At 48.9% G+C, this 27,770-nt stretch overlaps 2 protein-coding genes across 17 annotated transcripts in view; both read right to left on the bottom strand.

Moving 5' to 3' along the window:
* Positions 1 to 7,483, bottom strand: part of MAPKBP1 (mitogen-activated protein kinase binding protein 1) — a 104,308-nt gene extending 96,825 nt beyond the window's left edge. For 2 of the 8 annotated variants that reach the window (XM_042790826.1, XM_042790831.1), the window contains exons 1-2: positions 6,988 to 7,483; positions 5,819 to 6,162 (exon numbers count right to left, since the gene is read on the bottom strand). In XM_042790826.1, coding sequence (XP_042646760.1) covers positions 5,819 to 5,935 — 117 coding nt within the window. In that variant the 5' untranslated portion in view covers positions 5,936 to 6,162; positions 6,988 to 7,483. Of the gene's footprint in view, positions 1 to 5,818; positions 6,163 to 6,405; positions 6,551 to 6,730; positions 6,797 to 6,987 lie in introns of those variants that run through there. The other 6 variants (XM_042790827.1, XM_042790828.1, XM_042790829.1 and 3 more) reach the window with 6 other exon arrangements.
* A 15,395-nt stretch (positions 7,484 to 22,878) lies between these two features.
* Positions 22,879 to 27,770, bottom strand: part of MGA (MAX dimerization protein MGA) — a 64,427-nt gene continuing 59,535 nt past the window's right edge. For all 9 annotated transcript variants that reach the window (XM_042790663.1, XM_042790667.1, XM_042790665.1 and 6 more), the window contains one exon: positions 22,879 to 27,552. In XM_042790663.1, the coding sequence (XP_042646597.1) occupies positions 26,252 to 27,552 (1,301 nt within the window). In that variant the 3' untranslated portion in view covers positions 22,879 to 26,251. The remainder of the gene's footprint in view (positions 27,553 to 27,770) is intronic.

Here is a 27,770-nt window from a genome sequence, read left to right as displayed (position 1 = left end):
TCCAGCTCATCTGAAGGAGGTGAACAACATGCAAGGCAAGACCTCAACAGCTCTGAAAGACCATCCAGGTAAGCAGCATATGACCAAGGGAAGCAAGAACCATTTAAACCCACTAGGCAAATGACCTGGTTTGTGTTATTTATGCTGACTGAACTCCAGCTGTTAGCACATCATCACTCCCCCTGATGTGGAAAGGTCTTCCTGCTGTCTTTCATGGTAAACACAGCACATTATTTAGGGGTAGATGGAAGGGTGGATCTTTCCAGCAATCTGGTCTCGAGATTGGCAAGAAGGATCACAGTGGTTCATGGATACAGTTACAGACTACAAAACCAAACATGTTGAATTGCTGTATGCTTCTATATCCACCATACTTCAAGAACCAAAAGCAACTGGTGTTGCAGTCCACCAGAAGAAAAAATCTTCAGCTTTGATAAGCCCTGTGGCCGTAAATCACATTTAGCACTCATGTTCCACTCCAATTCAGGCCAGGATTGCTAGCCAGATCACCCTGTAATTTCAGGACAAGGCATAACATCCACAGAGTGAGGAATGGAATGAGGAAAACCTGTGTGTGAAACTGTTAACAAACACAGGGTCATTTTGAGCACCATGTATTTAAGGATGGAGTAGAGGGGACCAAAGCAGCCCAGCAGGGAAGGATTCAGCCCCTGAGCTATGACACTCTCCTTTGTTCCACTGACTCTATCCACAGATACAGATGTGCCACTGAAATGCAGGTCTGGCTATGGAGAAGCTAACCAGCCTTTGTCCTCTGCTTTAAGGGACACTGTTATAAGCCTGAGCAGAAACAGACACGAAATCCCTTCTACCTCTGGACAGCAGCCCCCTAAGCTGTTGAAGCAATTACGTGTGTTTAGACTAAGCGGTGCAGAGCTGTGAGAGAGATCCTGAGCTATCAACTGGGGCCAAGCAACATTCACGGATGTTGAAGCAGAACAGGCACAGCAGCAGAAGGCCAGGCCAGGGCTGAATACCTTGTCTCAGCTGTGCCACTGGCTGCACTGGTCCCAGAGCTGGTGGGCTGAGCACTGCTCAGGCTGCGCACTGCTCAGACTCCAGTGGAGAGTGCACAAGAGGAATAGGATAATACTGCTCCTCAAAAGGACCATCATTATGTAAAAGATCCTTCCAAATCCTGACAAAACAAAAGCTTATGACAGCATCAGGCAGGCTGCTCTCTACCTCACCCACACAATCAGGCTGCTCAGCCCGCATCCAGCTCCCTGGGAAATTCTGCCCACGAGGAACCCAGCAGGCTCTGCTGATGCAGGACCAAGTTGTTCCCAAAGATTTACAAAGAATCCCACTCTGCAACAAACCTCAGCTGCACCTGAAGTGATTTAATAAGTGGTGATGATTTTTGAAGCATTTATATCAGTGAATCAAACTTGTGTGGTTTTTGGTTCTATTCCAGTTCAGGTTCAGCAGTTCTCAGCCGATCTGGTTAAGACCAGTAGCAGTCTGCACTGATTCATGTTGGAAGCTACAATATTTTCAAACAAAAAGGACTGTGTACTAAAGGCAGGGAGCTACAGCCAGGCCAGAAACATTACTCCACTCTCTTGTGTGCAGGACAATTTGTGGTCCTAGCCGAGCCCTGCAGCTTCTCAGGGAACTGAGGAGCTGGAGAAATGCATTGGGAACGTGAAGGGCATGACAAGGCATGAGGGGTCTCAAGCTTCCATGGATCTGCTTCCCCCTCTTGAATCTGTGTCTGCACACCAGCAGGACACATAGGTACCCATACCTGTTTCTGCTGCCCTAACCAGGGAGATCCCATCAGGCTGATGGGAGCCCATGGGCTCCAAGTGAGAACAGAGCACGCCTTGCCAAAGGAGGACAAGAAAACCCTGTCCCACTAGGAGGAACTTAGGCCTCATTTTCAGAACAAAAACTCTCAAAAAGGTTTTGCAGAGCCACCCAGTCCAACCCAGCATCATGGAGCAGGAACAGGCACTCCAGCTGCACATGCTTGCACAACACTTGGGAGGGGGGAGACCACACTACAGCAGTCCCTGTGCTGAATAATTTCCTGCTGGGGAATGTCAGGTTTTAGTCAAAGAGCTCTTTTAATCTGGCAACTTGAAATATTTCTGGCTTAGAAAAAACAGGAAAGATCAAAGAAACAAGCAGCAAATTCCAAACGTGTTTCTTTGACTCACTGGCTTACTATTTGAGGGAAAAGCCTGTACCAGGTTTTGTAGCAATTTGTTTCTACATTGACATTCATAATCTGGTCTGACTGAGGATGCCCCCACACACCCTCTAAAAAAAGGCACAGCTACATCAGTTAAAAAGATGCTTATATTTACAAGAGTAGAGCTTAACAATATGAACGGTCCCTGTAGCAACTGTACCTGCTCAGGTGAATTACTGCTGTGAGCAGAGATTTGCGTAGCCAAGTTGCCGGGTACTGCAGCAATCAGGACCAAAATTTTAGCAATGGGAGATGCTTCAACCCTTATTTTCCCTGCTATCCTGATAGTGCCGTTCATTCCAGGCAATCAATGCTGCTTCAAAAAGGCACTTGGTGCCCAGTGTTTAATTCTGTGTCTCTACTGAAATCACAAGCACAGTGACCAGAAGCACGGCTGCGTTTCTGGTAGAGCTAGTAGTCCTCTAGAAATTGAATGCGGGCCAACTAACTTCTCTGAGGAAATTTTAGCTTCCAGCCACCACACTGACATGTTACAATTCCAACAATCAACAGGCCTAGACTTAAGCCACTGTACTCTGGGTCTATATTGGTTCAACACAACGGATATCTGGAGAGGACAGAAAAAGTGCATTCAAGCCATGAACACTGGAAGACAAAAAAAAAAATAAAGTCTAAACATAGAGCTAGTCAGACAGCAACAAAAATCAGGACTCCCACAAAACAAAAGTTGTTTTCAAAAAGCAGCAAAAAACATGAACACTACATCCAATTTGTCAACAAACTTTCCTTAAAGAGCTCCTGTTCCTTCCCCCCCCCCCCTTTTTTTTTTTTTTTAAATAGCCATGATTATGCATTGGTTCCTCAGTTTTACTCCTGTAGAGATCTCCTGGAGCTGTACAGTAAAATCATGCATTAATTACAGGCAAGAAGTAAGTCCTAAGAAAAGTCACAAAACAAGTTCTCTCTTGTACAGCTCCCAAGGAACACACTGCATGTCCTGCATAAACGTCATGCAAAATATCTCTACTTACCCACACTCCCCCTTCCAGAGCAATGCACAAACAGGTCTCTGCGGAGCCGGCCTCCCACAGCCTGCCCACGTCCAGCCCAGCATCGAAGGGCTGCTTCACTGAAAGGAACCAATTTTCACAAGGCTTCCCTTCAGCATGACAAACTGCCCCAGGGGCCTGTCCCTAACCATGGAGACAGCCTGGCAGGCCTCACCCCGCCAGAGGGTTGTTTAGGAGAGAGCAGGGACACCAGGGACACTTTCCACTGGAGGGGAAAATCCCAGCTCATGGAAGTCAAGGCAGTGCCACTGAGGGTGCTTGTCTGTTTTAAATTGAGCAGCCAGTTGCAATAAAAGCTCGGGGGACTCAGAAGAACCGCAGGGCTGTTGAGGGCTCGCTCTTCACCTACATCTGCAGGTACAAAGCACAATATCACCTTTCAGGCATTAACCTAGGGCAACAGTCCTGCTCCATCCCATGTAACCAAGCAGAATTCAGCAGAGGTGACCAACCAAAGCTACCAGCTTCATGGGCCCTTCCATACCTCCATGTGACTGGAGTCACATGCATCTTCTGGAGCAGTCAAAGTCCAAGAGACAAAGATGCCTGAAAAACCCTTCCCTGCAGGTCAGCAAAGATCCTTCAGGAGCGATGTGTATGATGCTCAATTTCAGCCCCAAGGGATTTACACTCGCATCAAACAGCAGACTGAGAGGCTCTGTTTCCTGCTGTTCTAGAAAAGTAGAGCTGCTTCTCACTTTGGAAGGCAGAGGAGCACACGCGTGACACAGGGAGCATGTGCACAGATATCCAACATATGTCGGATCTTTGGTAAGGGGCCCACTCTTTTTTGCCTTGCCCACTCCAGCTGTCCCACTGAAGGCAGGCCATAACTCATCTGAGGGAAATTCAGAGCAGATCGCTTTAGGAAACCAACACCAGCACCTAACTTCTCATCATGACAAATTGCTTCTACCAGCAAACTCCCCAGCAGCTCCTTTACATCTCACTGATTAACTCCTTTCACTAATAAGATAGACAAAATCCAGCCCTCAAACCCTAATTTCGTGGTGTGGAATGAATCCATGATATCCCCAAGGGATCAGACAGCCCTGGCTGCACATTGGGAGACAGCAGAAGGGATACAACAGACTTCTTCCAAAAGGCATGTGCAAGGAAAACAAGACAAAACAGGTACCAGAGAATACCTTGGGGTGTGTAGCAGCAGGTTCCAGCTCTGAAAGGAGTGTGCAGACCTCAGCTCTGATTCACAGAGACAGAACCCTATGCCCACTGTACGTGGTGGTACAGGTGGTTTTTGGCTCCTTTGACAGACATCTCTGCAGAAAACAGTTCAAACTGCCCTTCAGCAACAGCTACAAAGCACCTCTCACTGGCAGCCCACACATGCACACACCAAGGTCACGCACAAACACCATGGGCTCTCCTCTAGACAACTTGGAGGAAGCTGAGCAGGTTTTTCTCTTGCTTGGCAAAAGAATAATATTGTGTTCCTTGGTATTAAACAGCCATCTCAGGGAAACTCTGACCTGAACCAGAGTTCAGAGAACATGATTTCATGCTGGGGACAGGCCATTTAGGTAAGGTGTCATTTATTTCCCCTGACATTTTACACACACTCTTCACTCCAATAAATAAATTTTGAAGCACTAGTGTTTTGAGACAAACAAATGCACTTTATAGTCATGGGTTACAAACATTTCTTATTTATTAGCGAGTCTTCACAAGGGGGGGAGGGATTAAGCTTTCTATGTATGGAGAGAGCAAGCTACACAAAAGTTGAATGATTTGCCCAGGGTTACAAGTGAATCAGTGGCAGGGGCAGAACGAGGTGCCCTGACTCAGAGGTGCCTGCTGTCAGCACAAAGCAATGCCACCCAGCTCCTGTTCTCCCTGCAGCTGGGGTTAAGCCATCCTCCTCTCCTCATGACACCAGTTAATTCCCAGTGAGTGACTGTCTGTCAGGAATTCTCCACAACACCAAGAATGATGGATTTTTCTGGTAGAAGCAATTATACCCCAGACAAGACATCCCAAGAGAAGGGAGGTCAGAGGCACACGAAGGAGAAACACAGAGGAAAGCACATCCCAGCCTGTGGAACACAGACACCATCTAAACAGTCACCTCTAAGACATATCTCGTATCCTCCACCTTTCAGACCACCCTACCCTTCCCCACACACTCATAGAAGACTCCGTTGCGGGGCTGAGAGCAATTGCTTACACAGAACAGGTCTTTGTGTACCATTAGCTGCTGATAATGCGGGTGAGCAGTTGGAAACATGGAGGAAGAGGAAGCGTTATATTTATCCCGTCAGTCATCTGTAACAACTCCACACACTGCTTTTGGGAAATCCCAAAAGCTTTCTGATACAGACTGGGTACATACCACACAAGCAAAACGAGTGTTTCAGAATTGGGACCTGGGCTTTAGCAAGGATTTGCAGCACAGAGAAGATCCCAACTAAAAGACAGAGTACAGTCACGTATCAGTTGCTCTGCATCACTCTACAGTTACACCAGGTCTCCCAAAGCAGCATTGTTAGTACAGATGGACCTTAGGCAACAAAGTTAAAGCATGCTGGCCATACCACACAGCACTCACCTTGCTGCCTATATCTTCACGCTTGTTCCCAGGCTTGCTTCTCCTCAGCTTAATGGAAGGGGAGCGAAGTAGATTTTTGATCCGACTTGTTATTGTAGACCCTTCAACCGACATCATCTCCAGGTGCCAAGAGGGTATTCACCCCTCACACAGACCGTGCCTGTGGAACGAGCCCAGGTTTGAGGCAGAAATACCGACGTGCTCTGCTTTGCTTACGCTCGTTCACATATCTCTCAGCGATTCTGCTCGGGAACTCCACTCCTGTTACACTGCAAAGCTATTCACAGAGGCTGGCAGACTTTCCTTTTGCAGATTCCAGAGGATCAGATCAGCAGTAATCTAAACTGAAAGATGCACCCATGGGTCAATATGACATTCACAATAAATTCCAGCCTCATTCTTAGCAAGAAATGCCAAATGCAAGAATTTACGATAAGGATGGGTGCAGTAATACTTGTTCTCAGAGGCTTCCACAAAAATTATCATCCCTTTTTGCATCAATTAGCACATCTAAGCCCATTCCCAGATCCAAAATGCGGGTGTTTTACACTTCAGTATCATCTTATGACAAAGACAAAAATCCCCACCATTGGGGTCCATTAACGGTGTCCATCCAGCCCCTTGCTTCCACTCCACACGCGTCCATTCCTCCTTAGGCTTCACAGTCTGGAGAGCACAGCGCTGTACTTGATTATTAAACGCCAAGTCGCAGAAGCACACCGAGAATAAACACGAGGGAGTTTTTAACTCTCACAAATTCAGCTCCGCTTTAAGTACACACACGGTGGGCGACAGCTGATAAAAAAAGGCGTTTAATATTTCACACCCCCCGCACCCCCCTATTGATCAAGGGGAGCAAGGAGGAGCTGTAAGTGCTGCCAACGCTCACGGACCCCCGGCCAAAGCCCTCACCTTTCCCGAAGCCCCGGCGGTAGCCGATGGGAAAGAGGGATCCAGTCAAAGCCTGCAGTAAATTACCCTCCCGGCTTCCGTGCAAAATGGGGGCGGGGGGAAGAGAGAGAGCGAGAAGGAGAGAAGGGGGGAGAGAGAGAAGAAGAAGAAGAGAGAAACCTCCAAGTCAGCACAACCGCCAGCCCCGCTCCCCGCGGCGGCAGCGCTGAGGGGGACGCGCCTCCCTCCTCCGCCCCGCCGGGTTAAACCTCTCCTACCTGGCGCCGCGCCGGGCCGGGCCGGGCCGAGCCGAGCCGAGCCGAGCCGAGCCGAGGCCGGCCACCGCGGTGCCCCGCAGCGCCTGCCCATGCAGCCGGCCTCCCCCGAGGAGGGGCCGCGGCGCGGGCCGCCCCCGCGGGCGGGGCGGGGCGGGGGGGGCCGTTCCCGTTCCCGTTCCCGTTCCCTCAGCGGGGTGGCGGCTCCGGCTCTCGGGCCGGAGGCGGGGGGCACAGGCCGCCCAGGGCCGCCCGCCCAGCCGCTCCCCGCGGCCGCCGCGCCGCCCGCCCGCGCTACGGCGGCCCGAGCGGGTCGAAAAGCGGCGCTGGGCGAGCTCCGGCGCTCCGGGAGGAGGAAGCCATCAGCGTGTCTCCCCCGCGCCGAGAGACAAGCGGGGCGCGGAGAGACCCGCCCCTCGGCGCCCTGAGTGGTGTCCCCGCCGCCGCCTTCCCCCCCCCCCCCCTCCCGGTGCCAGGGGCGGTGGTGGGGTCGCTGGGGGCTGCCCCGCCACGCCTGGGCGGCCATTGCTGCCTCTGGAGCCAGAGCCCAGCCGTGCGAGCGGGACCCCGCCGGGGAAGCGGCGGGGCGGGGGGCTGCGCCCTGGTGCTCTGGGGTGGGCGAGGGGCCGGGGGCGGCCAGCCTGCCCTGACGCGGGCTGTGGGACAGGCGGGGTGGGCTTGCCGCCCGCGGCCTTGGCTGTGACACCCGTGGGGTCTCCGGGCCTCCTCGAGGGCAGCGGTGCTGAGGGCGCTTCTGGAAAGACGCGGGTCCTGCGTGTCGCTGCGGGGTGGACGGGGGGGGGGAAAGGTTGTTGAGCGACCCTCTTAGCGCCTGGTTTGGGTGATGCGCATCTGCTAACGCCATTCACCGGGTGTTGGGATCCTTTACCGGCACTACAGCGGTCACGGTGCGGGGGCAAAGCCAAACCCGGAGCAGCCGAGCTGGGTGTTACTGGATGACCACAGGACTCTGCAGCCCCGCAACAGCACGGTAGAACTTCACTGCCGAGGGTTCCCATAGATTCCCACCTATGATGAGGTCCTGGAGCGCCTTCTCCCCTCAGCTCTCCAAAGTTTTCCCTAGGAGTCTGGCAGCCCACTGTCACACCAAGATGCGGGGATGGAGCCCGGGGGGGCCAGAAATTTGGACGCTTGTGTGCTGGCTCATAGCGGCGAGAGCCTAGAAGCAAACATACACCAGGCCAGAAAGAAGGTTTTGCCCTGGAGCTGCCTAATAGCTGTTCCCCGTGGAAGAGTTCAGAGGCCACTACGCTAATTCCTGTGCTTCCCGGCTGGAGACATGCAGCTGCCCTACCATGCCATGGCAGGTACTAACCACATGAGAGGAGGTGAGGAGGCAGATTCCACAGACCACCGAGCCAGAATTGCTGTCAAAGGGCGTACATTTAGGATGTAGCGCTCTCTCTAAGAGTTCAAAGAGTTTGTACGTGTCCACACTGGCCTAACGTATATCTCCACCCCAAAGCCCTAAAGGGGAGAAAGGAAACCAGCATTTCTTAGGGTGGAGAAGTCCTTCTAGCACCCCCCTTCCTTAACGTGCGCTGCCATTTATCGCAATCTATCCTCTGTCTCTGGAGCATCTTTCTGGCTCCCCATTTCCTATTATGGGTACCCTCTCCCCTTCCCCACCTTCAGTGACTATTTCAAACCCAGAGTATTCATAGCGATTGGAGATGATCATTCCAAAATACAGCCCATGAAAATGTGATGAAGTTCAGGCACGGATTTACCATGACAGACAGTCCACGGGGGCTCTGGTCTTCCCCTTAACAGTGCCCATGGAGGCGAGCACACTGCCACCATCACAGCTTGTGACTATGTGGACCTGCACAGCCTGAATTTCAGGAAAAGGTTGTTTGCATTCAAAGTGGGATACTGAGCCAACAGAGGGGCTTGCAGGACTGGGATCTTAAGGCCCAGCTGGTCAGAAACCTGCACATACTGATGAAAACGCCCAGAGACATAACACAGGACATCTTTCTAATCTCTGTCAGCTCCAGTCGTGTCATAGTAACCTGCAGGAAGTGAATTTAAAATGTCAGGTTCTAACCTCTGTTAGGCTTCAGTTTTGATACGCAGAGAAACCCATGCTTGTTGCGGAGTCAAAAAGTCACAGGGTTCCAGGCAGCGGGGCTTTCTGAAAGATACCAAATTTTGTGAGATATGCAATAAAATTGCAAGAGTTGGTAATGTTGCAATTATTCTTAAAAGTAATTGAAGTCTGTGGGAGCTAGGAATATAAGTATTGAAACATTTAGGTATCTTAGCTTTCAGCCCCAGACATGTCCTGCAACCCAAGAGGTGGCACATAAGAGAGGATTCTTCTAGAAAATATGAATCTTGTCCATTCCTATCAACCCTATTGTCCTGCTGCTGAATAACAGTGCCCCGTTGCTAAGGGTGAAGAGAAATTCATGAAGGAAACCAGAGCTGCTGCTGAAAAAATAAAAATCCCCCTTCTGTGAAGATTTACATGTGTGCTAAATTTTATCCAGACTATCAGTTCCAGTGAGTGGAACTACTCACACTGGACATGGAGTTAAAAACGTGCACCAACCTGTATGGGACTGGGACCTGGGACTGCATGGGGGGAAAAAAATACAGTCAGTAGTTCTTAAATGTCTGCTGTTCAACAGTAAAACATCAGAGTCATCACATTTGAGAGAAACATGCATACATTTGAGAAAGAACTGAGGGATGTCTTTGAAAACAAGGGACAGCTGAGATGTTTGCTTGGGAGACGCTGTTTAAATGCAACGAGCACTGTTCCTCTTTTGTTGAAAGCTGAGCACAGCATAATGTGATTTGTGATTACAATTCTTTGTGTCTGTGAAGCGACTGAAGAGACAGGCTAACTCTGAAACATCAGTGGACTTCTAAATTCAGTGGAAAGGAACTGGGACAGGGAATGGATGTCTCTGATTTTCTGACTAAAGCATACTACCTTTCTAGTTATTTTTTAAGCAGGATGAAATGTCACAGTTTCTTCAGTTCATCCTAAAGAAAAGGATCTTGCCAATGGTTTTAAAAGAAACTTTTCCTATAGTTTTATTAATACAAACCTTGCTCTTTTTTCCTTTGATCCTATTAATACAAAAGGAAAACAAGGAGGAATCACCAGGTATTGCAGTACGAGTATTATCACACACTTATATCATCGTTAGAAGGGTCCAATTTTCCAATTATAGTATCAAATTTATGAAAGGTTAGTGCAAAATCCTTGCGCTGAGTCTACAACTACTAGAGCTTTAGTTTGGCTGAAACTGGAATAGATGATGCTTACCTGCACAGCTTCTGCGCTCCCAGTCCCATCTTCCAATAAATGCCAAATGAAGAGAAATAAACTTCTCCTTTTCATCCAGTGGCATGTCTAGAAGCAGTTGGCAAACCCACTGCTCCATGACGTGCCTCCTGATGTTGCTCTTGCTTGTGGTGTCCCAAGTAAGCTCTCCCACAGCAGCAGCCAAACTGGTGATGTGCTGGCCAGCCCTTCGCTGCTGCTTCTGTGGAAGCTCATTAAAAATACTCGTGTGGCTTGTGATAGTATGTGTGCTTCTGGCTGTGCTCACCCACCCCACCAATTACTGCTGTTCCCCTTGTTGTACTTCTATTTTCTCACTATTTCTCGCCTTTTTGTAGATTGCCTTTACTTCAGGGCAAGGCTGGTCTTTTACAATATGCTCCCGAAGGACCCATCTCCACAGGGCAACACCGTGACTGAGGTCAGTTAATGATAACCAAAGGCAACAGGATTTTCAGCTTCACTCTAGAGGTTGTGAGTTCTTCCTTGCCAGAAAAGACAATGTACCATGAATAAAATGTATTATTTTTCTCTGGCATTTGTGGCATTTTGTCTTGAATGATGTGTTCTTAAAGTAGTTTTCTGAGGGATGCCATAAATAATGAGAGAGAACAGATGCCTCAATAAATTAAATGCCCTATTTTTAAGCATTGGGTAATGAAGTATCTGAAAGGTTTTTATCTGTTGCAGAAATCCTCTGCATTTCTAAGAAATAACATCTTGCAAATAATCCCCTAATCTTCCTATTAGGGCTCCAAGCAAAAGGAACATTTTAGAAGTGACTTTAAACAAACTCATTTTCCTAGTCAAAAAATACCATGATAAAAAAGACCATGTAAAAGAGGACGCAAAGCAACAGAGCAGAAGTGCTACACGAGCCTTCTCTGTGTGATATGAAAACCTTTCCTTGAACTTTTTCTCCTTACACACAAGCTCTCCTCACCTCCTGCGGCCAGGCAGGGGCCGGGAGGTGACGCCGGCCAGCCGTGCTGACTGGTGAGGGCAGCCGTGGTCCCGTCACTGGACCAGCAGCAAGCTGCTCCATGCCCCTGAAACCCTGACGTGTCGGTACCACTGGGCAGCCGTGACCCAGGCTGGTTGCTTGATCAGCTTGGCTTTGCCATTTTTAAATCGATTTCTTAGTCAGAGAAGCTGATCTGAGAAAGGATTTCTTTTTTTTCTAGACACCGACGTGCTGGAGCTCACCTGCTCCGAACTGGAAGTTGTGGCAGCCAGCACGAGCAATTGAGGCCAGCTCAGACACCAGGTGAATTAGTCAGGGATCAGCGTCACACTCACGCGGATTCATAGCTTCCGGACAGCTTAGAGCATGGGTTGGACTCGCTCACATGTATCTGCAAGAATAGTGGGGACAGACATTTTGCTCCACGCCCTCATTGCCACTTTCCTGAGCAGCTTTCAGGCCAAGTGAAGGGCAGAGAACACATTTTTTTTCCCCACAAACTTTGACACCCTGGGGAAGAAGAGCATTCAGTCTTCCTCTCTAAGGGTTGTCTACACTTCTACCTCCAGAGGACCATGGCACTGCTTTCCAGTTAGGCTAACGGCTGTCATTTTAGCCTCACAGGATGTTGATTCAGCAGGGTCATGATGCCGTTTTCCACCTGTTGACTTGTTAGAACAGTGAACAGCAGGCACTCAGACGGGGAGAGAGGGTGGAGGAGGAAAGATAAACAGATTTGGTCTAGTCCAGAATAAAAATAACTATATGAGAAACTAGACGGGCAGAGGGCAAGAGGAGTAAAGCAGCTACCATGCAGTATATAGAGGGCATTTTACATTTAATTTTCCTCCAACCATGAAAATGACAGCAAACCTAATAATAATTTCATTATTAACCTCTTAATTAGGTATGAGTTTGCCCTGGCAAAATACACTGAGGATTCTTCACAGGACACACCAAGGTCTCCAAAGCTCAATGTACAGCATGTCAGGTGATGAAACCCAACCAGAGTGACTTGGTTTTGTTGACTTGTTTTCCCGCAGTGAGCTTTGTCCCTTCCTCTCTCTCCTTTACCGCCACAGCGACAAGGGAAAAGCAGAATAAGTTTCTGGAAATTGCTTCCAATCATAGCCTGGGTCTTTTTATCAGGCTCCTGGTACCTGACTTGAAAAGTTTAGATTCCAGCCAGCAGCTACACAGGATCTTTTCTTCATGTGTCCCCATGGAAATGTCATGTAGACATCTATAGTTCATAATGCATCTAGGGAGAATATGCTTATATCACAGACCCCAGCTGAGCTTTAAAAAAGCAAAAATATGCATGCATGAATGCCATTCAGCTGGCTGCCAGGAAATTGTGCTGATAAACCATGGGGAGTACAAACAAAACGCGTAGTATTGAAAGGCCAGATGAAGACAGGAAAATGCTGCTTGGAAAAGGCTTGTATCCACCAAGGATAGGTAATTTCTGTAATAAGACAAAAGGTGCACAGATGTACTTGGAAATCCCAAGCACATCTACAGTCATTTTTTTCCTGAATTAGAACGTGCCCTAAACTGAAGGAAAAAATTACAAATCCATTTAAATTTTGGCTCTGCTGTTGTAACAGGTAAACTGGTCCACTTATGTCTCACCCCTGCCTTTCAAGGGATCAACAAAACCCATGCCCTCATTTACAGCTGTTTTTAATGTCCTTGGCGAAGCGCATACGTGTGTCCATTCAGCTGTCAAACCGGGCCGTGCTCTGACTCACCCGGTGCCTGAGGCACGTGCATGGCCGGTGTGCAGCAGGTATGCTTCCAGGCTTTCGGTCAGGTAGCAGATGTGATTGATTGATTAAAAAAAAAAAAAAAAGAAAACAAAACCCAAAAAAACATCTGGGCCGACTGATTTAAGCCTGGAAGAATGGCTGTGCGGGGCCGGCGGCTCCCCGAGGGCGATGCTGCAGCCCCAGCTACGTCTGCTCCAGCTTCTCAGCTAGTACAGCACTACGTGTGAACAGTTATCCCCGCTAGCTGTGGCCTGGCCCACACACACGTGCATTAGCCAGCTTGGGAAGGGAGGTAAATTGTGTTACAACCCCATCGAATTTTCACCAGAAGCAGGAGCTGTTTGTGTTGTTTGTTTTTCAGTGGCAGGGCATCAGCATACCAGGCGGTGGCTGCTGAGCGTAAACGTGTTGTGCTTCCTGCTGTCTGCGTGGAGGCTACGGGAGGGGGCTGCAAGTACTGAGGCAAAACTCATCCCAGACAGTGTCTGGGTCCTGTGAAGTCCCCACCGTCACAGCCTTGGCTGCTCAGATAAACCGCGACACGTTGACCAGGCTAATCCACAGGCGCTTCTTTGAGCTTGGATCTAACTGAGTCTGGTCCCATTTACACACAGGACCAAATGGTTTGACAGTCTCAAAAGCCCACCAGTAGAACTGCAGTCCTGCATGAACCCTGCCATGCTGAGAGAGTAGTTAGCTGGGGCCTTAGATGTGGGCAGAGACCAGAACAGCGGCGCGCGGACAGGGGAGGGCTGTCTCTCATCCACTGGCCAGGCGCCAGGGCTGGCAGGCACACTGAGATTGGATGTTGGATACGGAGATCCTGACTTGCACGGGGAGTCCAGAGCTGAAAACCACATGAGAGGAAAGCGTTTGACTGAGCTGGTACTTAAATAAGGGATGCCGAATCCTTGTTCCCTTTTGTAGGAGTAATTTGCGTTCCATTGTTCCCCTTAATTACTGCTCTCTGGAAATGTGAAGCACAGGATGAACCTTAGCATTGAACTCTGAGAGGAATGATAAAGGTTTCCCTTAGAGCAGTCACTTCATACCTTTCCCGGTTTTGGGCCCATAAACATTTTGCAGTGAGTGGAGGCGTGGACGCCTACACGCTTCAGCCTGTTGGCAGTGGGTTTAGGGGGTCTGTGAAAGGTAGTCAAGTACAGCTGCCTTTCACAACCACCTCACAAGCACTCTCAAGGGCTCGCTGAGCGGAGGCTGAAAGCTGCTGCCTTGCTGCTCTAAGATCACTCGAGGGCCTGTTTCCTTGTTGAAAGGCTGGGTTGGGTTATGCTGGCTCTGGTTAGGTTAGAGTGAGCTCCTTACCGGTACAGGCACGGAAAGGGATCACGAGATACGTTTCCCAGCACGCATCTAAGCAGCTGGTTGTCCTTCACTTGTCCTCCCCTGTCCTGCAGCGTAAGCGGGAGCGTACAAACGACACCGGTTTCACTCCGGAGCTGTTATTTTCCGGGTCTGCCCCGAGGCTCGGGGCAGAGATCTTGCAGCTTCCCGCAGGGCTAAGCGCCAGGCGGGCAGCGACGCCTCTGCATGGCTGGGCTGACGTCCCCCTGGGTGTCCTCACGGGCGGCGCGCAGGCTGGCCCCGGCCCAGGGACCCGCGCAGACCCCTCCGAGGGGTGCTGAGCTGTGCCTTCCCCACCGCCTGCTGCCTAACCTCCCCCCCTCCCCGACACTAGGTAGGTCACTGTCGACACTGCTTTCCTGAGCCCCGTCTGCTCCTGTTTTACCACTTTTTTACCACCCGCGATTAGCCCCTACTTTTGTGATTGACCTAAATAAACCTTTTTGCTTCATTCCCCTTCGTGCCATGCCTTATGTTTCCAGAGAGCAGTAATTAAGGAAAACAATGCAGCACAAATATCTCCTGCAAGCCCAAAGCAGGCAGTGCCCTGACTTGGGGTTAGTCTTGCTCTTGGTGATCCTCAGCAAGCTGACAGTTTAAACCAGAACTCAACCAGCTTTGGGCTTTGCCCTGAGGAGACGGCATGGCAGATCTTACAGCTTGAATGTGCTGTACGGCTCTCTGGCCTCCACAGATGCCTTTTATTATTACTACTGTTAGCAAAATTGAAGACCTACAGCAAAACTGCAAGTGAGCAAGCAAAAACGAAAGCCCCACTGATGACAAGTGATGTCAGAGCGTTCGATTGCAAGCCATGAAGTTCACCCGTTTATACCAGTTTTTGCAGCTGCTCGCTATGTCTCCTGCAATCACACTTTGCACGCTGACGATGTTCTAAATTTCCTCTCACATCACAACCCTGCCCTCCCCATTAGGGCTCGAGTATGAAATGCTGGAAAATCAAATGCGTTTGAGCGGGCAAGTTATCTCTCTCTCTCTTTCTCTCATGTTGTTGAGCAACACTCAGCTGGCCAGGTTTCAAGCTCTGCCTTTTGCCTCAGTTTCCCCATCTGTTCTCATGAAGCCCTGCCTAGAGGATGGCATCTCGTGAACGTTCGCTTCACTTGCTCTGCTTCTTGCCTTTCACATCCTTGAAAGCAAAAAGCAAACATCGAAACAAAACCTTGCACGAGAGTTTTTTTCCAAAGCTTCCTGCTGTGTCCCAGACCCTCCTGCAGAGATGTTCTGCTGCTTCCCACCAAGACTCCCCCCTCTGTGTCCCCCTCCTGCAGGCAGGGCTGCGTCGGGGTCCGCATGTTGGGTTGGTACAGAGGTCTGTGCGGAGCCCGTTGGCGAGGGCTTAGCACTGTGACCTCCCTGAGCGCCAAGCTCCATCCTCCTCTCACCTCAGAGATGCTGAAATGAGGCACGGGGGCTGAAATGCAAACTACATTTCACGCCGTTTGGAAACCAAATGCCAGAAAAGCTGGCACTACACAAGTTGTGGTTTTCCAGACCCATTGCCGGTACCCTGCCCAGCCCTGCCTAGAAGTGTTTATGTCAGTCCCTTCGCTCGTGCTTGGTTCTCTGGAGACACTCTCTGAAAGGACTTTGGTAGGTGTCTGAGGCAAAGCACAACTGTCCCAGAGGAGAGGCTGGCCAGAAAGCAGAGAGACGGCATGGGAGACAGGCACAAAAAAAAAAAAAAACAGCTGTGGTGCTTGGCTGTGGAACTGGAGGTTTCCAATAAGCCTAAATTTAGTACCAAACTCCAACTGCATTTCCTTGGGAAGTAGGGCAACCCATTAGCATAAACCCCTTTTAAAGTCCCTGTCAGTTCAACCGCTGGCTCCTTGACACAGACTTTGAGAGCCAGGTTTCCCCCTTCCTCTGTAACATACCTTGGCCTGCAGAATTCACCATGCAGAATGAAATCTGACCTTTCCACTACCCATGGCAACCATAATTCAGTTAAACAGGACTAAACCTTGCACAGCAGTTGCCCTCAGGACACAGTATACTAAATATGGTACAAGCAGGAGACGAGCGAAACACAAAACTCATGAAACAATTCTGTTAAAAGAGAGTTGGCAAGTCCCTTCAGGACAAGGACACACACAAACGCAACAGGGTCTCCTTTCTTTAGGCCAGCGCACTTTACATAGATGACAACAAATAGAAAGGACTGGGATTAATGGCAACGTTTGCCTGCTTGTAAGTCTATCTGAAAAGCAGTCAAGCGCACGTTTAACTTGTACGTATGGATGCATTTGTTCCCATTGCTAACGGGCAAATGCTGTCCTGACTAGGGATGACTTCCTACAGCAGCGCCAACGCGGGCAGAAAACGCAACAAAACACAGCCAGTTAGTCAGCTGGCAAGATGACTGACCAAAAGAGAAGGAAATATAAAAGTTATAGCCAGATCTTAAGTTCACAGGAGAAACTCTTTGGACGTCATGGTGATGAGCACGGAATCAAACACTTCAGCAGGTAAGAGAATGCAAGATAGCGGTGTGGCCTGCGCTAGTACGCTCATGAGCAGTGAAGCGAGGTGTAACAACCCTGCAGACAGAGGAAGAAACCAAAGTGGAAGGGAAATTCTTCTGGATAGACTCAGGGTGGTGAAAAACAGAGAGTACAGTGAATAAATGTCCAAGACACAGCAAACCCAAAATATTATTCCCAGAATGACTGGAATTAGAAAGGCTAGAAGGCTGGTAGCAACAGCCTAGAAATATTGCCCAGGAAAGTGGTGCCATCTCCATTCCTTGGGGTTTTAAGCCCTGGCTGGAGAAAACCCCGAGTAACCTGGTTTGATCTCACTGCAGACCCTGCCCTGAGCAGACTACAGATCTCCAGAGGTCCCTCCCAACCTGAATTTTCCTGTGACTCTATGAGTGCCAATGATTTGGCGTGTAGATAAAGCGACTACTGACATTGCCATGACAACAAACTGGGTTTATGCTGGGGTTGCGGCTTCATGCGAAGAGTGCACGCTTCCTTGAGAGCAATGTTCACAAAAAAACAGGGAGATTTATAGCACCAGACTCGCTCGAGCTTTGCTTTCAATCTGATGAAAGTATTAATAGGTTATCAGCTTGCTTACACAATTAATTTCTGCTTCTGTTTCAGGGTTGGGGTTTTTTTTTTTTTAAGATAGAGGGGAGAAAATAACATGCAATCTTGCAAAAAAGAAGATAATTACATCCTCCCCCTTGGGGACACAACTGAAATGGCTTCAGCTCATACTCCCAGCGCTGGGGGGAAGGCGACCAGTCAGCAGCCCGGGCCCGCTGCTCGTGGCTCATCACAGCCAGCCCAGCGCCGTGAAACAGACTCCTTCAGCATTCGCCCCGTCGTCCTCCTAAGTGAAAACACGCGAAGCCCAACGCTGCCAACCGCTTCGCTCGAATACCGCGAGCCAAATTGCAGCTGCGGTAACCGGGGGGTTGAAAACAGGCGAATCCTGAGGCAGCGGCGCTCCCGGGGCGCCGCGTCCCCCCCCCCCGGCGAGCGGCAGCGGGGAGCCCGCGGCGGCAGGCGGAGGACGGGGCCACGCGAGCCTGACGGCACCGCTTCTGCCCTGGCAAACCCCTCTCGGGGAGCTTGGAGAAACAGGAGGGTGTCGGGGCCCGGGCACGAGGCAGCCGCGGCCCCGGCGAGGGCTCCGCCGGCGGAGGAGCGCCCTGTTTCCCGGCGTCTTTCCGCTGGTGCGCTGCCTGCCTCCCTGCCAGAGCCAAGGATCCGGCCCCCCGGGACCCACCTTCAGCCAGGAATAACTTCTGGCTCGAGGCAATTTTAGTAGGTCACCAGAGCCGCTGGCTTTTCCCTTTGGCAGTTGTGCCTCTCTTCCTCGCCCTGCGAAAATCAAGTTTTCCTTCAAACATGAATGTGTCCCTTGTAAGCTGATCTGCAATATAATTATTTTCTCCCTTGCTCAGCAAAGTTTGTGAAACTGGACATTTTCCCCGTCAGAGCCAGACAATGAGGCCTTGTCTACGCCGGAGCACAGTAGTAAACAATTCCCACTGTGGCTGCCATCAGTTCAGTTTGCCTGGTGGGAGCCGTTTATTAAAATTTCTTCCTGCAGACTAAGCCTCCCCATTCAAGTTGATTGCCCCGTATGTCAGAGTCACAAAACATTTGCGGGGTGAGATTCTGCAGGAAGACTTATATGGTTTTTTTGCCACGGACATTCAAAAGCTGAGGAAGCAAATTTAAAGCTTTGCAAAGCGGTCATGAGCTGCGAGTCTGCTTGAGCCATTTTTTAAAACCAAAGAGTCATTGTAGCTAGAAGTGAGAGCACCGGTTGAGGAGCAGGAGTTAATCATTACTGTTGCAACGATTTGCAGGCACCTCCTTTTTCTGTCATGCTTTTGCAGCCAGTCACCTTAACACAAGTTATAACACGATCACACCAGATCTGCATCATTAAAAAAAAAAAAAAATTGAGATAACCAGAGCAGGAAAATCCTATCTGCTGTGTTATCCACCTCGTACCTGGAAACGCTCCTGTATGTTTGAACTTTGCTGAAGCTTGGCCGGTACGGATTTCTCCAGCCCCACAACCTGTCGCAGGCCCTCAGCGGGCCCCACCACCGCCTCCCACCCACCCCAAACCCCGCGATGCCCGGCCAGGCCAGCAGCTGCCCCCAACCCTGTGTCCGAGGGGCCCCTGCCGTGGGGGCTCCCCACCAGCCTCCCACCCGCCTCGTCCCGGCCCCGCTGCCTTTTACAAGGCCGAGCGTACAGAACGTGGCTCCAGCCAGGCCCCAGAGGGACGGCGACGCTTTATCGAATCACACTTTCCTCCAGCCGCCTGACATTGTTTTATGGGAACGTCCAGGTCCAGCACGTCTCAGAAATAACGCGTGGCATTAGCGAACACATTTTCAGAGCTCAGCGCCTGCCAGCGCCTCGGGCTGAGGCAGGGACGGAGAGGGCTAAGGGGGAGCTCTGCCTCCGTGCAGAAAGGGCCAAGGGCTCACGGCTGAGGACAGCACAGCTTCTTCTACACCAAGCCACAAGCAGCTCCTGCAGGAAGAAGCGTCTTAGCTGCTTTTAACAGCTCCGGGCTTCATTTGATATCAAAAGAAAACAGATACTTGGTCACCGTTGGGATTTTTCCCTCAGGTAAAGAACAACTCAGCAAGGAATTGCAGGATCCCTTCAAAAATGTTATCGTGGTTTGAGGACACCTCAGGGTGGAAGAGGTTGTATGAATAAAAGAGCGCGACTGGCAAGCCCTGGGTCACGCCGAGGGCAGGGTGAGCCGGGGGGAAGCAGAAGGGAGCAGAGGACTCACCACAAAACTGCTGCCCGGCTGAGCTCTGACTGCGCAGACGCGACCGGAGGGACGCGAGGTGTGCGTGTGCTGGCCGCAGGATTAGGCACGATAGGTGGCACCTGAAGGAAACCAGGATTTAGCTGGATAGATAGAGAATACAGAGGAGGCTGGTGCTACGTGCCTGCTGTTCAGAATTTACTGGATTAACTGGAGCTCCACTCGCTGGGACCAGCAGGGCTCCGGGAGGCTGCCCCAGCCTTGCTCTCAGAAGAAGGGAAACCCCAGCATTTGCTTTGCAGTTGTCTTTGAGCCAGAAGGTGAACATAGCCACGGGCTTGGGCTTTGAGGCGCCGGGGTGTGTGTATCATGGCAGGCCAGGGAGGAGCAGAGGAGGCAGCAGGGGCTGAGCCCCTTTTGGTGATGCAGGGGGACACAAAGATCCAGGCCCCAGCAGGCAGAAGGACGGGGGGAAGCTGGGGAGAAGGGGGAGCCCCTGCCCCTCCGGCCATGGGCAGCCCGTGCGGCTCCCGCACGCGGGGCGCCGCCGAGGCAGCAAGGGACAGGCCAAGGGACAGGCGGTGCAAAAGCTGGCGGCAGCTTCCCCAGTGGCTGCTGCCAAACTACCCTGTCACCTCCAGCACAGACCCACCCGTCTCCTCTTACCGCTGCAGGAAACCCTGGCCAGGCCTGGAACCGGCAGCTCCAGCAGCACCTGCAGCTGCCACAGCCCTTCTCAGTCCTTCGGAGGAACAGCAGCGCGCCGTCCTAAAAACAGCTGTATAGTTCTTCCTGTCCTGCTCGTGGACTTCTTGCTCATCAGACCAATCCAGTAGCTAAAAATCAAACAAGTCTCGATCATATTTTGACACTGCAGAAGGTGCAGGGGAGGAGCAGGGGTCATGGGTCACCCCAGGCCCTGTGAGCTGAAAACACATTGTGCTACTCCAGAAACCAGTGAGCTTTTGTCGTGCATTCACACCCCCCCATTTGTTTTTTTTATGTAGACTGGATCCAGCACAGCTTTTTTAAAGCTGGTTGGTGATAACACTGGGGATATTTTACATCTTTTTCTAATAGCAGTCACAGATGACTGAACCCCAAGGCCCAGGGATCCAAAGTCCCGTTTCCAGGTCCCCCAGTGGCGTGGGGTATTTTATATCCTTGCAGGGCTCAGCTGCAGCTGGAGCCCGTTGCTAATATAAGCTGTGCAGACCCACGCCAGCCTACAGACCGTGCCCAAAAGCTTTGTGCCCGTGCAGCCCCGTGCACTGAAGAAACGGAGGCAGAGCCGCACGCCTCCCGGATTTCGCCGCGTGCCGGTGGCCAGCAGCCCCTCAGGCCCCCCCGGCTTGGCAGGAAGAGCTGAGGAGCCGGGCGTGTCGTTTCATACAGCTGTTGTCTAAGGAGTTAATCACAACTGAAAGCCACTAAAAATGGCATACGGTTTATGTCTGCCTATCTTTTTTTAGCTGCTATTTAATTGCCTGGCTTTAGCCCCCAAGGTGCGGCGCGCTGCGGCGCTGGCGAGGGGCACCCCTCCGTGTCGGACGGGGGAACTACAGCGGCCCCGAGGCCGGTGGGGAGGAGAAAAGCCAAAAAATACGCAGAAAAGCCTGTCTCCTCCTCCGAGCTGGGCCCTCTCAGGAAAGACTCTCAAGTCAAATGGAGCCCCCCCTAATCTTTCCAGGGGTAGAATTCAAAATGAAGAAGGGAGGGACATCTCCACAAGAGTTGTCACCTGCCACGGGCCTCCAACTCCCACGAGGCCCAGGACAGGCACAGGTGCAGCTGAGGCAACACAAAATTGCAACGCAGAGGAGTAACCACGCAGAGAGCGGTGTAACACCGCCTCCTCGGTCTGTAGCATCAGTTAAAAGGGCAAACGGATGATGTGCTGAGCTTAAGTGATCACAGGTAGCGCCACAATTCCTTCACCACCGTGATCCCAAACGACAGTAATTAATTTAGATTCCATTCGTTGCTAATTATGGACAAACTGGTCCTCCACCCATTTTTGGGCTGCATTTACGGACTCAAATCTGGCCACCTATCAGGTAGCGCAAAGGCTTCCTGTAACGTTTCAGGCTCAACTGAGCTTGTTTGTACCATCAGCTGTGCTTCCAAGAACACAATGCACGTGCTGGGAAACACAGGTCCCCGGCACAGATCATCACGGGATTCTATTGATCGGTAAGTCCTTTCCATTGCAAGTCTGGCTGGACACAGCTCATGGTCCTTTCTACTCCAGTAAGTAACTTTACCCCTTGAAATAAGGAGTCATGGGATGAGGCCTCGCTGAAGGGTTTCATCAGAAGTTTTCAAAAATACATTACCTGACTGTATCACCCATTTCTATTCATTCTCTCCTGTGAGATCTGATCTTCCTTTTTGAGAGAAAAAAAATCTGCAACATCTCTTCTCCGGTCCATCACTTACCCTCATGCCTAATTGTTCTCTTCATTGTATTTTCTTTCCTCAGGCCTGTAAGTCAAACTTGCTCATTTGTAGACATTTACTTTTTAAAACAAATAAACAAACAAAAACAACCCCACACCTTTAGCAAGTGTGTTATCTTCCATTTAAGGGGTATGGAAGCAATAGACAGTCGCTCATTACAGGCATTTTATCTGTTTCTTCTAAAAAAGCATCTCCTCTGCCACATCACTTGGGGACAGAGCTTCAGACTTGTTCCCCTGAGGACAGCTGGGCTGTACAGCTTCCCTGAAGGAAACAGATACAATGGATTACCCTACATTTGGGGTTGGGGGAAGGAGACTGGAGAGTGGTTTTATGCGGACTTAATCTTTAACTCTTGTTTTTTTTTTTTTTTTTTTTTTTCTTCTTCTTTTTATGCCATGACCAAATGTTAACCCCATTGACTTCCTGCTTAAGATGCATTCTGGGGAGAATCAAGGCCCTTCGGTACCTTTTCTGCATTTAGCAAGTCAGAATCCCTTTTTATAATCAATAACATTTCCAGCATACTGCTCGGGACTGAAGAGAGACATCTCCTCCGAGTTGCCCGATTACTTGAACCAAACCCCAGGTGTCTGTGTTGCCAAAACTTCTGCCTCAGAGCGTGTGTGATGTGCTCAGGTCCAACGCCACGTGTCACCAGTGGCACGCCACCGCATCATTTCTGCTCCCTCTCCCTCCCTGCGACAATAAACTTTCAAAGCCAGTTTCTAGTCGACCTCAATTGATTTATTTTAGTTTTACACTTTGTCCCTCACATACAGTTATTTCAGAGTCCTGTACTGTTAGATTTCTACAAAAATATCAATTTTTCAAAAGCAGAAAAGAGGGAAAGATATATTTTAATATATAAAAGGAAAAAAGCTAAATCTGACATTTCATTATATTCTTAAAAACATTCCAGTCTATTTACAGATGTGTAAAAAACAAAGAAAATCTCCAGGTCTCTTGGTCTAGTGAGAACGTGCGCCTTGCAGGGGTTTCCTCTGTTCTCCCGATTCTAAAACCTTTTCATTACGTGTCATATGCTTGCATTATTGCCTCAAAAGACAGCATATGTAACTTCTAAAAGGTTTATTCCAAACCAATGGGAGCTTGAGGGAAGAGCAAGAAAAAAGACGAGTCGGCATTTAAATTCATGGCAAAATATTAAGCTGCAGACATGAGACAGTGCAACAAGGAGAGCAAAAACCAAGAGCATTTCGAACATGCTTTGTTGCCTGGTAGAACCCATCATAGATCCTTCTCGGAACTGCACCAACTACCACCTTTTGCAGCCAAATTTGGGGTCTGTTCTTAGTTAATTTAGCACTCATGTTCAGGAACTGAAAATTTTTGCTGTCATCTTTACACAGTACGTTTTTATTGCAGTAACATTCCTTACTGCCCAGTGCCAAACAGTAAATACATCCAGGCATTTTCCATTACCTTGATAATGGACAAAACATCCTCAGAACTACAGCATTTATTTTAGATAATATTTGAATGGTTTTCATATTACAGCTTTCTCCGTCCCATCAAAGTGTGCAAAGCACACATACTTTTAAAAAGTATTCAGATACGATGAGCACACAACTCTAAAATTAGACATTTTGAACCATAAAATGATAAGGTGCAGAAAGAAACGTCAGTGATTAGGAATCTGAAAGGAATCACGGCACAGTTCTGGTTGCTGTTTCACATACAGGAGGAATGAAATCTACTGGCGAAACAAACTGCCATCAGTAAAAAAATAAGCAACCTCAGCCTATTAGAAATGCTCAGAACCAGATTCCCAGGTAAAAAAACTGAAGTCTGATGTAGTGCTACTAAACTAATTCAGTTACTCCATATTTCCACTGGTTTAAAATAAGGTTAAAATGCTTTAATAATAAGCAACGTATGTCTAAATACTTATTGACACTGTAAATTCCCTTTTCTAAGGCATTCAGTGGCAACTGCAAGACCCTGCATGATTCTCATGCTGATCTCTACTTTCTCTTCCAAATCACCAGGACTTGTATCAAATATTAAAAGACCAAATATGCAAAAAGCAATAAAGACTCATACCTAACTGCCTTAAACCACACCGTTTAGAATAGCCAGGTGAAGAACCTTTTTTTATGTAGGCTCTGGAGTAACTTTACGCATACCGAGCTTGAAGGGCTTCTCTCCTCTGCAGCGTAATATAAAATTGTAAAAAAGGTGAGGAAACACCCGAGGCACATGCGTGCCCGGGGGGGCTGAGCGAGGCGCAGGTCCAGGAAGTGCAGCTGACTGAGCAGGGCGCGTGGCTGCGCTGTGCGCAAACGCTGCTCCCCAACTGCGGAACAACAGCACCCTCGACACCTGCTCCACCTCGCTGCTGGGAAAGATGAAATTCCTGCACTACTGCATCACCAAGGATGGGGAAGTCTGGGGGCGGGGGGGGAGAATCCCATCTGCTGTTGCTGGAACAGTAAGACAGAGGATTACATTTCTAAACATAAAGCAAAATGCGCCACCAAAATCTGTATCATTTTCATGGCAATGTTTTTGGTTTTTGTTTTTGTTTTTTTTTTTACCTTTTCGGAGCAGTCAAGAAGCCCCTCAAGCGCACCATAACTCATGTTTACAAACTTGACAGGAAAAGATTGCGTATACACTCATTAACAAATCATCTCTCCTAGGCTGAAAATTTCATTTGTCAAGAAAACTACGAAAACAAAAATTGTGTACAAAAATATAAATATCTTTACAGCCTGTAGGCCCTTCACATCCAACAGCTGAACAGTGAAGAGTATCTACAGGTTTATTGAGTAAGTAGTGGCAGAGAAGAATAAAAAATACATCTTGTGATTCAATACTGCCCTATTTCCCTGGTAATGAGCATTTTTGTTGACTTTTTTTTGCTATACACAGCTTGTGCAAATGCAGTGAGAAACCTCTGAGTACCTTTCCTGAATTTATAAAGAAATTGAAAGTTTGGAAAGATATACACATATTTTCATATATACATTCACATATACACCTCGCTCATTTATGCTTGGCTACAACAGTCCTGAAAGCTTTCTGTATTTTTATGAAGCAACACTTCCTATTAACATTCCTAGCCACCACATACATCTTAAAGAATGACAGGAGGAAAGAAAACAACAACTGGGAAAACACTCAAGCTACTTCAGCAATGTATTTAAAGATGTAGCAATAGGGTGCCCAAATTTCTTTCTACTCTCTGTAATTTTTCCTTCCAGATGCTCTAAGCATCAAAGCAGGGAGTATTTGTATATTTGTATAGGGGCAGGAGGCAAAAGTGAGGGGTTTTTGTTTGTTTTTTTTTTTTGTTTTTTTTTGTTTTTTTTTTTAAAGTACTTTTATTACAGTTAACATACTGTCCTATTTCTAATTACACTGGGAAATATAATTTTCTTCCCCATGTAGTGAGAACTACAGGTGTTTATTAAAATCTTCTGTGCATAAGCTCCTAAAAAGAGTCTCGGCAAGAGAACTATCTAGCACCAAAGAACAAAACCTTTTCACTTCAGCCCTCTGCAGAGTCTCAGACTTCCCTTCTGCTGCTCTAGGTCACAAGTTTGAGAGTAACCACAATCTCACTTCTGCACATTCATCCTATTCCGCAAACATTAAAAACAGCAAATGTGAACAATCCCATTTCTGCATAGATAATTTGCCTGGTACAAAGACAAGTAATTCAGATTTTTTTCCCCAACAAAACAACTGCCTCCCTACTTGGGGGGAGGGAAAAAAAATTTAAAAAAATCTCTTTCAATAGCCTAGGTTTCTCAGTCCTTTGACAAACTATTTCTGTGAAGGACCCAATTTTGGAAGGATACCATGTGCCCAGCAATGGTTATAGAACATCTTCCTTGTTTTGTGAAGGGGAAGGAGAACACCCAGAATACAATAGTGAGGTAAAAATATGTCAACATGCTTAAAGTTTCATAGCACTTATTTCTCAATTTGGGGCCTGCCCTCAGATGAACAGAGTGCTGATGCCGTACAGAAAACAAGTGATGCAGACAAAGGGAGGTTGCTGAACTCTGACACTGGTTCACGCTGCTCCAGATCTTCATTCCAGTCTTTGATAAAAAATACAGGCATTTATTTTCCTGCTGAATTTGAAGGCAAGGTCCCAGTAGTATTCAATTTCATAACCACAGGTGCTAAAGTGGGCATCACTTTGTTATCCTGTCCTTCTTGACCAGTTGCAGGTAATGAAGCTTTTACCCCACTGGGTGCCAGTTTTGCAACTACAGGTGCCAATAAGGGCATCACTTTGTTACTCTGCCCTTCTGAGTCTGCTGGCAGACTTGCCACTTTTAAGCCAAGTGGTGCCAGCTTGGGCATGGGCCTCCACAAAGTGTCAGCATTACTAGCTTCTGGATTAGTTTTCATCTGCAAAACTGGTGGAGTCACACTAGCGGTCTCTGCCAAGGTTGTTACGGTTTTGCCATTCCCACCACTGGTTGCAGACAGACTGGGAAGCGGATCCTTCATCTCAGCACCTATTACTATCTTTAAAACATCTGCTTCGGATGAAGGCTCCCCAGAGTTCTTATCCCCGTCAGTAAGGTCATCATCTTCCAAGTGCAGCAGGAGAGGGCTTATAGAGCCACCACCCTCTGGAACTTCGGAAAGATCCTTAAAACTGCCTCCCAAATGGCCGAACTGGAAGGAAGATGCGTCTGCAGCGGCGAGATCACCGCCTGTTCCCCGACGAGCTTCTGCACCTTCATGAGAGAAATCCGAGTTGAGAGTGCTGGGCAGTTCTGACATAGCTGAAACATCATCGTTCAGCTGCTGATTGAGGAAGGCGATCTCATTGAGCAGCGAAGTGAGGGTTTCATCAGTGTCGTCGCTGTCCTCGATGCTGCTCAGTAACTCGCCCGCATCCAGTTCGGCTTCCTCCATCGCAGATGCTACTTTCCTCAGTTCCATTTCTATCCTGGAATCTTTGATCTGCAGCTTGCGGAATGGCAATTCTTTCGATTTTAATCTTTCCCCTCCAGGATCACTGACTGTCCTCCTAGCTTGGCTTCCTACAAACTCACCAAGGCAGAGCTTTTTGCTGAAGGACTCTGGAGGTTCCTTGGTACACGGTACGTTCCGGAGCTGTGGAAAGCCATCTTTGTTTTCAAAGAAAACTTTTGTAGGACCTGTGGTATTCCTTCCATCTCTGCCACTGTCTCCGGGACATGGTTTGGCTTTTTCCTCTGAAAGGGTACTATCACTCTTCCTACTTTCAAGGGGTGCTACAACCAAGGATTTCTCAGGAGCCTGAGTACCTGCAGCTGGTGTTGTATTAGAATTTTTGTTTCTGTTCAGGTTTAGACCCATGCTTCCTTCAGCAGCCAGTGATGTTACATTAACAATCTTTGGCATCACGAACGAATCTTCGCTTTCTGCAAAACCAAACAGAGCAGCACCCATCAGGATCCATGCTAACTGCACGATAATTCCCAATTAAATATAATTTGCTCACTTCCAGGTCTTCCTCAGCGATACTACTATTCACAATTTAAACTGCTTGCACAGTTTTGGTCAAGTGAAGCCTTAAAGCACTGATAGCTTAACTTTCAACTTGTAGAACAAGAGCAAGCTCCGCATCTGTGATCCCAAA

Source organism: Tyto alba, unplaced genomic scaffold (genome assembly GCF_018691265.1).
Source record: "Tyto alba isolate M040663 unplaced genomic scaffold, T.alba_DEE_v4.0 Super-Scaffold_18, whole genome shotgun sequence".
In the NCBI taxonomy this organism is placed as follows: Eukaryota; Metazoa; Chordata; class Aves; order Strigiformes; family Tytonidae; genus Tyto; species Tyto alba.
This window is presented reverse-complemented; position numbering and strand designations above follow the sequence as displayed.